The sequence below is a fragment of the Ursus arctos genome, unplaced genomic scaffold (assembly GCF_023065955.2).
Source record: "Ursus arctos isolate Adak ecotype North America unplaced genomic scaffold, UrsArc2.0 scaffold_23, whole genome shotgun sequence".
Taxonomy (NCBI): domain Eukaryota; kingdom Metazoa; phylum Chordata; class Mammalia; order Carnivora; family Ursidae; genus Ursus; species Ursus arctos.
Window position 1 is genome coordinate 22683531 of NW_026622908.1, and position 16233 is coordinate 22699763.

The 16233-nt window shown below is 46.4% G+C and overlaps 1 protein-coding gene across 5 annotated transcripts in view; it reads right to left on the reverse strand.

Annotated features, from left to right (window-relative positions):
- PAMR1 (peptidase domain containing associated with muscle regeneration 1) overlaps positions 1–16233 on the reverse strand; it is a 151387-nt gene that overhangs the window by 41252 nt on the left and 93902 nt on the right. For 3 of the 5 annotated variants that reach the window (XM_048215238.2, XM_026512111.4, XM_026512113.4), the window contains exons 2-3: positions 10982–11158; positions 5337–5465 (exon numbers count right to left, since the gene is read on the reverse strand). In XM_048215238.2, coding sequence (XP_048071195.1) covers positions 5337–5465; positions 10982–11111 — 259 coding nt within the window. In that variant the 5' untranslated portion in view covers positions 11112–11158. The remainder of the gene's footprint in view (positions 1–5336; positions 5466–10981; positions 11159–16233) is intronic. The other 2 variants (XM_057317240.1, XM_026512114.4) reach the window with 1 other exon arrangement.

The window sequence follows — 16233 nt, forward strand, 5'->3', positions numbered from 1 at the left end:
TGCTCTTGATCATTCCCGCATTATGGCTCAAGGACCAGCCTACACAAATCATCCTCTCTGATATTCTAGCCCCACATTTTTAGGCATGGCTCACGGCCAGCCCCTCTGCTCTATCCAAAATATGGCTAAGAAGATAAAATGTATTAAGGGTCTATAATCTCTCCCCATAAATCCTCTCTCATCTGAGTTGACTTGCTAACCTTCCATCCCCTAGATTCTCCACAGCCTGGAAGTCTGGGTCCCTGTAACGCACACTAGAAGTGCGGTACCCCTGCTGGCTCTTAGGCCCTCTCGTTGCTCAGCTCATTCGGTGGCTAAAACACTCAGCCTGAGGGCCACGTTGAATAAGCTCCACTCTGAAGCTCAGTGGACTGGTTCCACGTAAGATGTTAACTTTCCATTTACGAAGCTTTGGGAGGAAGCCTTGATTTTGACTTTAAGTATCAGCGCCTCTCATAGCCAGTATCCAGATCCCAGTTCTTAAACAGCATTCTGCACAAAAGGAACCAGGATTCGTAGAGAAATGGCTGGTCCTAGGACCTGGACATAAACAGTCAAGGTGAAGTTGAAACATCTGGGGAGTGGAGGGAGAAGAGGGAGAGCAAGCAATTGCCTAAAGAATGGTGCCGTAGAGCTTGCTGGAAGGGTCTTCGCTGGCCAATTCTGGGACCATTTGAGCATCAAAAAGAAAAATGATGATAACATTACAAACTGTGGGACAAAAATTTAAATTCATGAGTTCATAGTACCGTAAAAGAGAAAGTCAGATGTGAGAAAATGATTATTGGTGGACCCAGGTGAAGGGCATATGAATGTACTGTTCCTTCAACTCTTTGTAAATACAAAATTTTTCAAAATAAAAAGTTGGGGGAACGAAGAAAGAATCGGCTCCTTTCTGTAGCCTGGATAGTCTGAGCTTACTAAACCAATCTTTCCTGGGCAAGAGGACGTGAATAAAGTCCTCTCCTGGGCTCAGTGACCTCAGGCCCTTCTCCTCTTATCTTGGTTAATATAACCTGTCAATGGTTATAAATGAATCAATCACACAATGGGTTCTAAGACTGTTGTGAGTTAGGCTAATACTAATTATTGCAAAGATTGTGAAGGACAGTGGGCAAATATAGGTGCTATAACGTCTGCTCAGTACCGAATGCTCTACAATTAAATATAAAATAGTCTGATCGTCTTTGGTATTTGCCTGTCACTTCTCCTTCCCAGGGTCTATATGGCACTCAAGAAAAGAATGCCAGGGCTCTACTCGGCAGGAAGCCCTCCTTCCGGATTAAGCAGCCTGAAAGGATCACTTGGGTGCCATCTACTGGGTAAATGCTTGCACTGCCCCAGCCAGGAACAGGCCACCAAGAGCTCAGCCCCCTCTTAACAGAGGCAGGCAGCACAGTGCCCAGCCCCAGGCAGGCATTCAACAAAGGGTGAAAAGAATTACTTCCTCCTCTGAATTCCCCTCACATTTATTTAATGCCAAGATGAGATGTAGGTGATAAGAACCTAATACTATCATGTTGGTATCTTCGTATGGTCAAGCCCTGTTTCCATAGATGGACTGTAAACTCAGCGAGGGCTCAGTGCTCTCCCTGGTGACCAACCCATAAGAAATGCTCCATAAATGCTTATGGCTGGGATCACATAACACACAGTGTGTTAAGAGGCTTTCAGAACAAGCCTAATGAAATTGAACAAGCATAACCGAACCAATGCAGAACGAGAGAGGAATCTGACCATTATTCTGTTTCATAGCACTGACCGCATTCCAATTTTTTTTTTTTTGGTCTCTCCTCTCTAAATTGCAAGCTCCAGAATCGCAGGGACCACGTCCGTCTTGGCCATCACGTACACTCAGCACCTGGGAGCATCCATTCAAGAAATATGTTGCGACTGGATGGGTAGGATACAGGATAATGCTCTCTGCTCTCTTTCCTAGGGACGATGACCATTTTTCCTGAGCCAGTTCTGCTCTCCTCAAGAAAGCCTTGATCCTACACATGGACACCATCACTTTCCAACCAGTCAGACTCCATATACAGCCAACTTTTACACAGAAGCCAAAACCCAAGACTCAACCGATGGGTGTTACTGAGAAAGGCACATGTACAAGATTTCTCTGGGCTACTGCTATCCTCTGTCTCGTTACTTCTTGCTTTAGCCCTCTCCTATAGGCGAATATCCTTCCTCCTCTCTGCCCTGCCCCCTAAACAAACTCATTTATTCATACAGAGCAATCGGAGTACTGTTTAGGAAATATCTATACTCCTCCTTGGGACGGTGTCTACTTCCCTGCTTGACTGATCTGGGGCTTGGTCCTGTGACTTCTTTTGGCAAAGTTCGCGGATATGACGTGAGCAGAGGCCTTAAACGTGCCTGTGTGTTTGGCTTGGCCTCTGGTGTCTTTGCAACCCACCCTGAGGAGAATATGTCCCAAGGAGCTGCTGCTCCTTTGGGCTGGGCCTTGAAGCTGGAGGGCACCCCAGGCCGACCCAGCTGAAATCAGCTGAACCCCAGCCAACCCACAGACCCCAGATAAAGGAAAATAAACATCTGTCCTTTTGCGATGGTTTGTTACACAGGAGAAAAATGGCTAATGTAGATGAACACATTATCACCGCCACTCCTGAAGGCTGCCATTTGGAAATTCTGTTCTCTGACCACAAGAGCCCTCCTGCCTCCGTGCTGGACTACTGCATTACCACTGTGCCTGCTTTTCCATCCCACTGACACCGCTAGTCCTACCCTTTCTCCAGGCCCTTTCTGGCGTCATGTCCTCCCCAGTTGAGACAACCATGTCTCAGCCAACCTCGGGCTCCACCAAATGACTGGTCTTATTCACCTCTGCTCCCACGCTGCAGGAGAGCATTGCCCAACTGGCCAGACAGATCGTCTCTACAGGAAACCCAGCTTCCACTGGGTCCTTAGTCTTGCCTGGACAAGCTTTCATTCACCACGGGCTGACGCCCCTCCTTGGTCCTCCTGGGGCTGTCCCGAGCCTGTGGTATTCTCAAGCAGCAGTCGTACGTCCCCTCTGCTCTCAGCAGAGATTTCGCTTCCCACTTCTCAGGGAAAACAGAGCTGTGGGAGGGGGCCCCGCCAGTGGAGGGGGATGGTACTGTGGATAAGAACAAGGGCTCTGGAATCACACAGACTTCGGCATCTTCCTGTTTTACCCACAGATGAGCAAAGACAGAGCTGCACCATCAGCCCCTTCTGCAACCTCTCCTGTCCCTGACTCCCCGAGATTAGCTGTCCTCTTATCTATGTTCTCAGAGCACTCAGCCATTGCCTGGTTCACGGCTCTTCCTTGGCTTCCCAGGGCACTTAGAATAACATCTAAACTCTTCAGTGACTTTCCCTGCCTCTAAGGTCAAGGGTGAGTGATGGGTATTAAGGAGGGCCCGTACTGCATGGTGCACTGGGTGTTACATGCAAGTGATGAATCATGGAACTTTATATCAAAAACTTGGGATGTACTGTATGGTGACTTACATAATATAATAAAAAAATATTATTAAATTAAAAAAAAAAGGGTGAGCCGATGAGATGGCTCCATCCCATCACACACCACTCCTTCATTTGCTCACACAGAAAAAAGAGCGTCCTCCCACATCCAAAGGGGAGAAAACCCTAAAGTTGTCTCCTATACCGCAAAGGTCAATGTGAAATCTAAAACTGTGCCTTATACCTCTAATCATGTCTTTCTTAAACTTTCATTGAAAGTAGTTTTACTTCTGGACCACCCCCAGCTTGGCAGTTAAGGAGCGTATAGAACACTAATGACATATTTATTGCATTAGTGCCAGACCAGGCATTAAGAGCTTCACAGGCATTATCTCACCGACTTCTTGAGACAACCCTATGAGGTAGCATTACTCCCACTGTAAAGACAAGGAAACTAAGCTTAGCAAGGTGAAATGACTTGGCCAAGGCCACAGTGCTAGTGACTGGCAAAATTATTAAACCCAGGCCTCCATCATTCCAGAGCTTTGTACTCTTGCTCATTATGCTACACCGTCTTCCGAGAACAGCAGCCAAAGGAAGACCAGAGCTAAATCCCACAGCTAACCTACCTACAAGATCGTCTAACAACTACTAAATTAAGTTTCCCAGAACCCGCCAAAAAGGACATTGGCGTTTTAGATCTGCAACCAAGACCAGCACTTTCAAAAATTATCTGTATTCTGGATAATGTAACTCCCAGGTTCATCCGAAAATACCAGCACACCCCTTCTCCTCCAGGTAGAGCTCGGGTCCCCCGGCTGCAGACCACACAGCTCGTCCGTGGCCTGAGACTCTCGAAACTCATGGCATTTTGCTACAGGTTGGCTCAGAAGAATACCAATAGCTCTCTATCCTCCATCTCTGTGAACTGGGAACATCATTCATAAGAGGAAGACTGATTAGACTCCCTGCTCATCCTGGCTGCTTCTGATTCATTTTTTTTTTAAGATTTTATTTATTTATTCGACAGAGATAGAGACAGCCAGCGAGAGAGGGAACACAAGCAGGGGGAGTGGGAGAGGAAGAAGCAGGCTCATAGCAGAAGAGCCTGATGTGGGGCTCGATCCCAGATCGCCGGGATCACGCCCTGAGCCGAAGGCAGACGCTTAACCGCTGTGCCACCCAGGCGCCCCTGGCTGCTTCTGATTCAAATAGGGAGCATGTAACATAGGCTTAACAAAGTAACAGTGTGTACATTGCTCCAGATCCAGACTCTCAGAGGGATATTCACTGTCGGGGCACTGCACAGGCGAGTTTGAAACTGAGAGGTTAGATTTCCACTCCATTTTCAAAGGATTACTGAAACTCAGAGGGGAACCCTAATAAAGATTAAGTAATTCTTAGAGACGAAGGAGAACCCAGAAAGAATCCCTTTCTTGGGATAAGTGGCATGCTGACAATTTGATGTGGGTTCCAGGAACTGAACTCAGGAGTCCAGAAATTTACCAATAGAAGTTCATATTTAAAACACACTCCAGGACTGCGCATATTTGAAGCCTTATTCACGGCTTGCTGACCACTGCTGACACACAACTGCTTCTGGAAGGGACACGAGGCATGCTGTGTGCAGGATGGCTTGGCTGCCTTTAGGAGAAAGGAGAAGATTTAAGAGCAGACATAAACCTCCTGTCGCCAATTCCAAACAGATGTCCACAATCCACACCCAGCAGATGGAAACACGTCTTTGTTTTTTATAGTCTTACCTAGAAAGCCCTCTGGCCAAAGCTTTCCAGAACTCAGATTCCAACCAGCTAAACCTCAGTCTGCGGCAAGCTGGGCTTTGCAAGCAGCACGCCCCCGAGGGGGGAGCCGTCTCGGGGTCTACTCACGCATGCAGTCTCCTCCGTACCAGCCCGCGCGGCACTCGGCGCAGTAGATCCCCTTCACGTAGAAGTCGTCCAGCGTGCCCCCCCACGAGCCGTTTCGGCAGCTCTTGCAGTTTTCAAAGATGGTACAACCTGAAACGCGTCCCAGCACAAGGGTGTTAGATGATGCACGGCAGGTTGTGACGGGCAGCTCGCGAGAGCGACCGGGCCTTCTCAGGGCCTCACCTCCACCGAGGGTCTCTGCACCGGGAAAGGTGCCAGAGCCCTTGGGGGGAGATGCTCATTCCCAGGAAAAGGCCAGCGTCACCAGAATTCGCAGCAAGGAGTCGAGGAGGGTGGTCTGAACCGTCTTCCGAGTCAGTGGCTGACTCTCCACATGCTTATCGTGGAATGTTGAGAAAATTCAGACGAGCAAAGAGAATGAAATCATAAACACCTAAAGGTCCATCACCTGGGAACAACTACTGGTAACACACTCTCTCTGTGTATATAGAAAAACAATTTTTTAAAAAATAAGGCTTCCGCTATATACTGTGCATTCTGTTTTTGTAACTTACTTTTTCAGGTCAAAATAGAGTATGTTCCTGTACCATTAAATATTCTTCCATGTCCTATACTTCTATACCCAAAATATGCCATTGGAAACAACCTTAATGCCTAATAATGGGCTCACCCCGGAAGGTCCCTGGCTGCCCCCACCAGCAGGCCACACTGGAGAGGGTTCAGCGGTTCCCAGGGAAGGGTCATTTTTATAACATGGTCTCTTGAGGGGTGGTGGACAGTGATGAAACAGATAATCCAATCCCACTTATCAAAATGGAGAGCTACATTCTGGCTCTGCCATTGTCCAGCTGTGTTTCCTTGAGCAAATTGCTTAAGGTCTCTGTGCCCCCAATGTCATCATCTATAAAACAAGGATTAAGAATTGTAGCTGCCTCTTAAGGTTGTTTTAAAAATTAAATTGACATGTATAAAGGGCCTAGCACATAGTATGTATGCCCCAAGTGTGAACTCTGATTCTTATTTTGCATTCCCATACCTCTCCTCGGCTTATCCCTACCATTGCATGTGTCATGCTCAATCTTAACTGCCTATTATCTGTTTTCCTGTAACAGACTGAAGCCAGGAACTTCATCTTGTTCAACGATATATCCCTGGCACTTAATATAATATCTGCAACATAGCGAGTGGTCAGTAAATACTGTTTGAGTGAATGAATAAATGGACAAATGAACGGATGGATGAACTGCTAATCCGGGCTTCTCGACTGTTTGAGATAACCGGGGTTTCCTTGAGCTGATAGCACACTTGTTTGATTTTGGCTGAAATTAGGTTTTCCTTGGCCCATAGTGTAGAGCTCAAGCGTATATCTGTGTGGTTTCTGGAGGACAGAGGCCCGTAGTCCTCTCCGTGCACACCACCCTGACGTGGCTTCCCTACCCCAGTGCTCCCTCCCACCAGAGAAGAGCTGCTAATATGATTCACCAAATTCCAGTAGGTCGTGTGGCCCACAACTGGGTCCCAGTGGAGTCGCTGTTCTTTCCAAGGCCAGCTTCACTCACGTGCCACTTTCCCCTCTTCGGTTCCCTATCCAGTCTGTGCTACGGAGGAGGCAAACAGTGTGCCCCCAGTGACCCTGCCACCTCTCTCTCTCAGCACGGTAACTTTAAGGCCTTTAGGTCCCAACCCACAAAAACCAGCCAGGTGATGAAGGTGAACAAGGCTATCACAAAAGGACACTCAGGAGCTCACAGCCTTGCCACAAGAGCCAGAGGACTGAGTTCAGAGCTCCACAGCCTAGAACCACATGAACACAGCAAACTTGGTCCAGAGAGGGCCCCAGTCCTGCTGGACACCACTGACGTCGCTACTGACATCCCCACCACCGCGCCTCTGGATGTTGGTCTGCCTGCAACCACCACCACCGGAAAAGACGATTGGCTGTCTACCATGATGAGAGAAGTAATAGAAATTCTAAAGCCATGCCGAGATCCCACTTCTCACCCTTAAGGTTGGCAAAAAATCCGCAACGATTTGTGTTGCAAGGCTTTGGGAAAACAGCGCCCTCATATGCGGCCGCTGCGAATGCCAAGTGCAAGGGGGACAACGCAAAGGTTTGCCAACATGACATACGCACCTCTCTTTGACTCGGCAATCCCTCTCCCAGGCACCTACCCCAAAGAACACTGCAAAAATATGAAATGATGTATACCTAAGGCTATTCACTGTAGTGTTATTTATAATAGCAACAGGCTGGAAACAACCCAAATACTCATAAACTATAGCCATCCACACAAAGCAGTTCTACGCAACTGTAAAAATAAATGAAAAAAAAATGGCTTTTATACTGTCAGTGAAGGATTTCCAGCAGATATTGTGAAGAGAAAAAAGCAAGGTAGTTAGCAGTGCTCATTGTAGGCTATCTTTTCTGCAAGAAGGGGGAAGATATATATATGCACATGCAAACATATATTTGCTGATATTGTCAAATATAGAAAACAGATGGAAACAATAAACCTGTCTATATGTCAAGTAGGTGGTAGAACACCACAGACAAGAGGACAATATCAGTTCGCTTTAAAACACAGAATTTTGACTATACGTATTGAGTGGGATACATTCTGAGGTCAATAAAAACCATAACCGTGAGTGGTCTTGTCAGTGTTAATGGTGCTGTTGTAAACGAAATCAGTGCCGCTGCTGTTTGTACAATGATATTATTGCTGTAAGTCAGAACAATAAGTGATCAGGTGAATATCCCTAGGAAACGGGCTGTCCACCACGACAGAAAAGACATACAAATACGAACTCAACGAAGTTAATTAAACAACCTTGGAACACTACATTTGAACTTGAGTATCAGCATAGACTCATTTTTTTCTTTTTTAAAAAAAATACCTATTTCCTCTCCCCATCCACTTTAAATAAATGAATAATAGCCCTAGTAAAACAGTGGCAGTCCAGTAACAAGGAACCCGTGAGGAGCCCTGAGTGTGGCCTTGGCCAGAATTCCTTGGAGAAATGGCCGATTTCAGATCTGGGGCAGAAAATACACAAGAAGAGCCTGAAATCATCTTTTCAAACACTAGAGTGGTCTTGTCCGAAAAACATGGGACACAGAGGGGTCCCCAGTGTCCTGAGGTGGGGGGATGCATGCGTGAAAATGAGTCATGACTGCAATGGATTAAACCACATAAATAAAAGTACCTAAATTCATAATTATACACACACACACACACACACACACACACACTTCTGATCACCGATAGGGACTGCTAGGGTATCAACTCACTATTTTAAAAAATTAGAAAAAGAAAAAAAGCCTTTAGGTAGCCTTCCCCTTCCAAGTAACCAGCTCTTCACCTCTTAGATCCGAAGATCATTCCCAGCACCGTTCAAGGGGTGATATTGGGTGTCTCCTGTATGACGTCACAGGAAGCTGTTGGGTGTAGTAAAGGCAGGTGTTGACTGTCAGCTGTCAAATGCCCAGTAAGAGGCACAAACACCACGTTTGGAGTTCTCTTACCTACGCTATCATGCAACTAAAGCCCCACCCCCACCCCAATGCTGACCGCTAGGCTTATGAAAATATTGAAAATCGTTCAAAGACTTCAATACAACTGCCAAGGACCCTTAGTCGGGAAATCCTGGTTGAGCTCTCAAAATGACCTTAGAAAATCTGGAAGCCTTACTCCACTATTTCCCTATGAAACACACTCACCATCAGGGAACTGGGGCAGTGGGTTTCTTTTCTAAATCAAATGTACAAAGGCTATACTGAGGTCACTCCAATTTTAAAATTCAGCATTGCTCTCTTCTCTTTTTTTTTTTTTAAAGATTTTATTTATTTATTCGACAGAGATAGAGACAGCCAGCAAGAGAGGGAACACAAGCAGGGGGAGTGGGAGAGGAAGAAGCAGGCTCATAGCGGAGGAGCCTGATGTGGGGCTCGATCCCACAACGCCGGGATCACGCCCTGAGCCAAAGGCAGATGCTTAACCGCTGTGCCACCCAGGTGCCCCAGCATTACTCTCTTCTAAGAAGGAAGATGGTTTAAAAGTATCATTTGTTTACTTGAGTCCATTTGCTCTCCACTTCTACAGCTTCCCACAAAAGAAAGTTCCTGGCAGTTACATGCGTCATTCTGTGTGCTTGTAAAAGAAGGGGAAAGTCAGAAATGAGAGAAATTCCCCCAAATACACTTTTGACATCCTTTCAGTCTTCAGCCTAAGGAAAGCGTGTAGGAAACTCTCTATGTCCTCCTTTTGACCCGGCCTAAAAGGGAAAGGTTAGACTCCTCTGGGAAAAGTCAGATGTACCAGGCAGCAGGTGGGAAAGCACCTAGAAATTGTTCAATGACTTGCTAATCACGCTGGAAACATCTTCAGTCTGCGGCTCAGTGTCCACACAGGCCTCCAGGCAGATACGCACTTCAGTGAAAAAGGACAATCACTGTCCCCGGGATGGTGGGGACAGAGGGCGCAGGAATGCACACTGTGGCCTGGGAAGGTCCCACCTCACCCTCATATGCTCTCCTATTACTGGGACCACCTCCTAAATGTCCAGCTCGGAGCCGAGCATCACGCTTGAGTTCCGCTCTTCCCTTCCCCTCCCCACGCAGCCCATCTCAAATTGTCGTCAAGTCCACTCTCTTGCATATCTCTGAAATCCCTCCACCTCTCACCAGCCACAAGGCTTCTACATTCATTAAAGGTCCCCGTTATTCCTCCCCTGCCTCCTGTCCTGCCCTTCCTCCAATCCTCTCTCCATACTGCAGCCACAGAGAAAATCAACTTTCATGTCTTTACTCAAAGATCTCTGATGTTGCTAAAAGAGCTTCAGGATACAGCCTAAAGTCAGAGCACAGCTTGCAAAGCCTTTCAGGGTCTGGCCCTGTTCTCTCCCTCAGATCCTCAGATTGTTCTCTTATAATCTTTTCCCTTTGTCTCTCTATCACTCTCCATGTTTCTCATCTCTCTCTCTCTCTCTCTCTCTCTCTTTCACACACACACACACACGCACACACACTCACACACTCACACACACCTTCGGCCAGACCAAGGAACTTGCAATACCCAAAACCCCATGCTTTCTCTCACCACAGGGCCTTAGCACATGCTCTCCTCTATGGCTTGATCTCTCTACCAGATGCCCTCCACCCTGTTCAGTTTGCTGCTTCCCTCTTCGGCACACATATCGCCTCCTCCAGGAAGTCTCCCCTGCCCCCATTCACGCTCCCATGGTGCCTCATGCTTCTCTCTCACAGCACTCACCACACTGTACTGCAGTTGCCTGCTTACTTCTCCATCTCCCCTGCCAGGCTGCAAGCTTGGGGAATGCAGAGAATGTGTCTTGTTTAAAAATCATCGTATTCCCCGTATCTGATATGGTCCATAGTTGCTGCTGAGTCTTTTGTTAAAGGAATGAATGAGTGGATGAATTCGTAGGTTTATCATGTTAACAATGAAAAGTGTCCTAATTCTTCCATTTCCTTTGCCTGAAGTTAGAACAGACAGGATTAGGCCACTTTCAATATCATGGCATCTTAGCCTCTGGTATCTGCCCGCCCAAAGTGAAGTGTGCAGCCTCTTCCCATTCACGACCTCAGACAACATGCAGGCAGCCTGAGGCACCCGTTCCACACTCACCTGGGTGAATGAGGCAGGAGTCACACTCATTCTCCTCGTTCCTGCAGCAAGGGATGGTGTAACCCACCACTTCCTTCTTTCCGGGGCAGACGCACTCGATCTGATCGTACTCGCAGCACTCCCGACACATGATATTCCACTCGGCTCCGGGGCAGGCTTCGTTGATGACCGTGTACTCTGAAATGGGAACCAGCAGCTGAGCACAGGGGTTCCAGTAGGAAGGGGTGAGACCCATAAATACTCTATAGCCACAAAGCAACCTTGCCCCACAAACGCATCGCCCTGCCCGAATGATAGAGAAGGCCATGTACGGTGGCCTAACCTGAAGGGTGTTCAAGACCATCCACTGGGGCTCAGGTGAAATTCTGTTAAAAACAGTATTCACTTTTATTTCTTAAATTTAAAAAAAAAAAGGAAAAGAACTCATGTCTTATCAATGTATAATCTAAGTGGATATGCACATAAATAATTTATAGCCGAGCAAACAGTTCTTGAGTGTCTGTGCTCATTTCTATTTTTGCTGGGGTATATCAGGCTACTGCTTACAGCTATATACGTTGTGCACTGCACAACTCCAGGAGGAACCATTCAACCGAACAGCTGTACAGCACAGCCCAGGCACTTGGGCCATCAAACAAGTTTGGAGAACACTCTCTAGACTAGGCCGTTCAAGTTCAAGGCCAATTGCCAAATAGAGACCACGTCATTTCCTCCAAACTTGGCTCCTCAATTTCGCAGCATGCCATTTTTATCGTATCTTCAAAGCTAAAACCAACAGAAAAGACAAAAACTATCTTAATTAGTATGTTTGGGAGAATTTCAGTGCTTTACCACGGTGAACTCATTGGCAGAACTTCATTCAGTCCCCAAATACAACTGAGTGTTCTTTCCCATGAGAAAAAAAAAAAAAAGTATTCCTTTCTGGGTAGGACTTCTGTCTTTCTTTCTTTTTTAAAACATACCTTAAGTAAATGAAAAAGAAAAACCATCTGGTAAATTCTATAAGAGGAATCAGTCGGCGGCTGCCCAGAGGAACCCAGTCCAAGAAACAGACTGAGCTTTGATTTGCTCTTCTTTCCTCCCCACTCTCCATGTCTAAAAGTTTTGCACAAAGACGATGATTGAAGAAGAAATAGGTCAGATATTTGAGGGAGAAAGTGAATCTGGCTCCTCTGTGGAGCCTTCCCTTAAAACCCTGGGCAGGGATCCCCCAGCATGCTTTGCAGGCCCACATAAACCCACGCTAGCATCTGCGGTGGCTTCTAACCTCTCGAATTTCACAGTTTAGCTTTCCATTTTCCTCCCCTAAATTTGGAAATCTGACACTGAGTTGATCATCCTTACTCTGCCAAGGAGAACCATCTAGAGAAACTATCACCATCTCCTGTTCAGACTCAGTTCATAAGAACATTCTAGCATCATAGAAAGGAACCACTTGCATAATAAGGGAGAGTTCCTTAAATGGAATAAATCTAGATTTATGAAAAATGCTCTTATTTCTCTTCCCACAAACTTTGGCAGACCAGTAAAGATCCTCACACTGGTATTTGGGAATGATTGGGAGAGATTACCATGACAGTGTCACTAAGTGAAGTTTTGTCTCCCCCACTACTCTGTGGGTCTCTCCAGGACAGACACCAGGACAGACTTAGCTGAGTTTCCCATGTTTCTGATGTCAGCTGGCTGACACGAATGACGTCTAAAATGTACACAAGAACGTCCTGGTTAAAAGTGAGAAAGAGCAGGAGCAAACACAAAGGAAATCTCCATCGTATTTGGCAATCAATCCTTAGAAATGACACTTCCACATGAACAACACACGAAAAACAGGTAAGCTGGACTTTATCACAACTTAAAAATGTTGTGCAGCAAAGGACATTGTCAAGGAAGTGAAAAGTCTACAAAATGGGAGAAAAGTTTGCAAATTAAATATTTGATATGGGCTGAATATCAAAAATACATAGAGAGCTCTTACAATTCAACCACAAAAAGACAAACAACCCAAGTTTTTAAGTAGGCAAGTAGCACGAATGGGTATTTCTCCAAAGAAGATAAACAAATGGCCGATAAGCTCATAAGAAGATCGTTGATGTCACAAGCCACTGGGGAAATGCACATCAAAGCCATGAAGACCTCACAGGACTTGGATGGCTATAAGAAAGGGAAATAACAAGAGTTGGCAAAGATGTAGAGCACATGGAACCCTCCTGCATGGCTGGTGGGAATGGAAATGGGGATAGGTGCTGTGGAAACCAGTGCTGTGGTTCCTTCAAAAGGAAACATAGGGGCGCCCGGGGGGCTCATTCAGCTGAGCATCCATCTGACTCTTGGTTTCGACTCAGGTCATGATCTCAGGGTCATGAGATCAAGCCCCGCATTGGGCAGCACGCTCAGGGAGTGGCGAGTCTGCTTGAGGATTCTCTCTCTCCCTCACCCCTTGTCCCTCCCCAACTCACACATGCCTGCATGCTCTCACTCTCTAAAATACATAAATCTTTACAAAGAGAGGAAGATAAACATAGAAATATATGTCCCAGCAATTCTACTCCTGTGTATATATGCCAAAAATCAAAAACAGGGACTCAAACGGATACGTGTATGCCAGTGTCCACAGCAGCATTATTCCTAACAGCCAAAAGGTGGAAAGAGCCCAAGTGTCCATCAAAAGATAAGTGAATAAACAAAACGTGGCCTATGATACAATGTTAAGAGTGTGGGATATTACTCAGCCATGAAAAGGAATGAGACGCTGCTACTTGCTACAGTACAGATGAACGGTGAAAATACGCCACGTCCTACGCTAAGTGAAAGGAGCCAGTCACAACAGGACAAAGGTTGTCTTGAAAAAGTTTTGGAAACACAATACTGGGAATATAATTAATGCCACTGAGCTGTATACTTAAAATGGTTCATACAGCAAATTTCACATTACATATATTTTGCCACAATTTTTTTAACATAAAGAAAAGCAAGAGAAAACAAAATGCCTCTTAGAGGCTCAGGCATTGAGGTCAGACAGACTTGGGTTTGGAATGCCACTCCTGCTACTTACTGAGGCTAAGACCTTGGCCCAGTTACTTTCCCCACTCAGCCTCTGTTTATCATCCAGTAAAATGAGTCCATTTTCTCCAACTCAGGGGCCGGCTTTAAGGACTAAATCTGTGTATAGAAGAGCTTAACACAGTGCCCAGTGTGTAATAAGCATTCAATAACTAGTAGCTTAAAAAGGAAAAGAGCACAGAACACCCACATTTTTCAAGGATCTTATTTCTTAAATGTATAGCACATCAGTTTCTTACTTAAAATGTTGGTGTTGTTTCACACTGTATTTGGAACAAAGTCCAAATGCTCCATTGTGGCTCCGCTGAGAACCGCTCACTCCTTATCCCTCCAACCCTTTCCTTGGCTACTGTCTCCCACCTTCTACAAGTTTCTCAAAACCACCAAGCTCTTGCCCACCTCAAGGCCTTCACATTTGCTTTTCGCACTGCCTCTGTTTCAACCGTGAGGGCTTATTATAATTGACACCTGCTCGGAGAGGTCCTCGCTGACTTTCTCACCGAAGTACATACCTCGGCCCACCCCTCCATGGTAATTTCTACCACAGCAACCCAGTCGCTTCCTTGCACAGCCCCTACCACAACTTATACTCACTTTCCACGTATTCACTTACTTGCTTATTGTCTGTGTCCCTTCCAGGACCATAAGCTCATCGGAACCACATCTGACAAGTTCATGGCTGTAGGGAAGGGTCTGGCACACACAAGGTGCTTGATGTGAATGTGTGTGAATGAACCCGCCTTAACGTTACAGCTACCCTACCCTCTCTTCAATAGTCAAATATTTCCACTCAGTAGGTCTGGCTTGGAACGACAAGCCAGGCGAGCTGGCTTCACCCCATAATTTCCTAATATCAGAGCTGGCACACTTTCCATCTGTAAAGAGGTGCCTGGAATGGTCGGTCCAGGTTGCCTGCCTTGGGTCCAAATCCCTTGTCTCCAGCCCCCAGCTTGTCCAGCAAATATGCCTGTGGGGTATGGTTCATGTCTTATCCCCTCCCTCTGTTCACCTTAGGGCAAGCACTACATCCTTCTAGGTTTTCTAAGAATTTAGAAACACTAATAACTCCCGGGAGGGCAATGACAGGATAAATGTAATTCACAACTTTTATAAGACTTTATACTTAAATGTAGAAGGCCAAGTAAGGTCTGCTCTACTCCAACAGAGAGCGAAGCCTATTTCCCCCTAAGCAGCAGGCTTGCTCACCTCTGGCACAGCCGTGGAATATTCTGGGCCTCCTTTTTACCCAGGAATTAATTCCTTAAAATGCTTTCATTGGCATTTCTTTTAACTTCGATGAGCAAGCTCCCCTCTGCCCTCCCAAGCCCATTACATTAACTTTATAGGTAAGGTCCAGGGCATTGTATCATCTTAGCCAAAGGGAATGATCCCCGGAAGCCCATTCTGTCTGTCAGTTCGGCCAGCTGGCTCCTTTTCAAGGACTCTGTGTGTGGCATACAGAATAACGGCCCTCCCAAAGATGCCCACATCCTAACCCCCCAAACTGTGAAAATGTTGCCGGACATGGCAAAAGGGAGTTTGCAGATGTAGCCAATTTCAGGATGTTGAGATGGGAAGAGTATGCTGGACCGTCCAGGTGGGCCCTATGTCATCGCAAGGACTCTTGTAAGAGGCAGGCAGGACGGTCAGAGTCAGAAAAGGAGAAGTAACAGCAGAAGCAGAGACAGGATTGATGCGCTCTGAAGACGGAGGAGGGACCATGAGCCAAGGAACGCAGACAGTGTCTAGAAGACAGACGGACGGGACAAGGAAACACATTCCCTCCTGGGGCCTCCGGGAGGAACGCAGGCCTGCCAACACCTTGATTTTAGGCTCAAAAGACTCAAAACACGTCAAACTTCTGACCTCCAGCACTATAAGAAATAAATATGTGCTGTTTTAAGTTTCTAGTAAGTCTGTGGTAATTTATTACAGCACCCACTGGGGACTTGTGTCTTCTCAAAAAAAAAAAAAAAGGTTGACCCTTGACCCACAGCCGGTCATTTAATCACTGAGTTTCCCCACTGAGCACAGTGCCGAGAGTATGGGTGAACTGACGAATCCATTCTCTCATTGCACAAGGATCTACCAGTGTGCCCTGTGCCCCCGTAGGCGGCTGGGTGCTGAGCTATGATGGAGAGGAAAAACAGACACCGTCCCAGCCTCATGGAAGTCACGGTTTCACAGAGGAG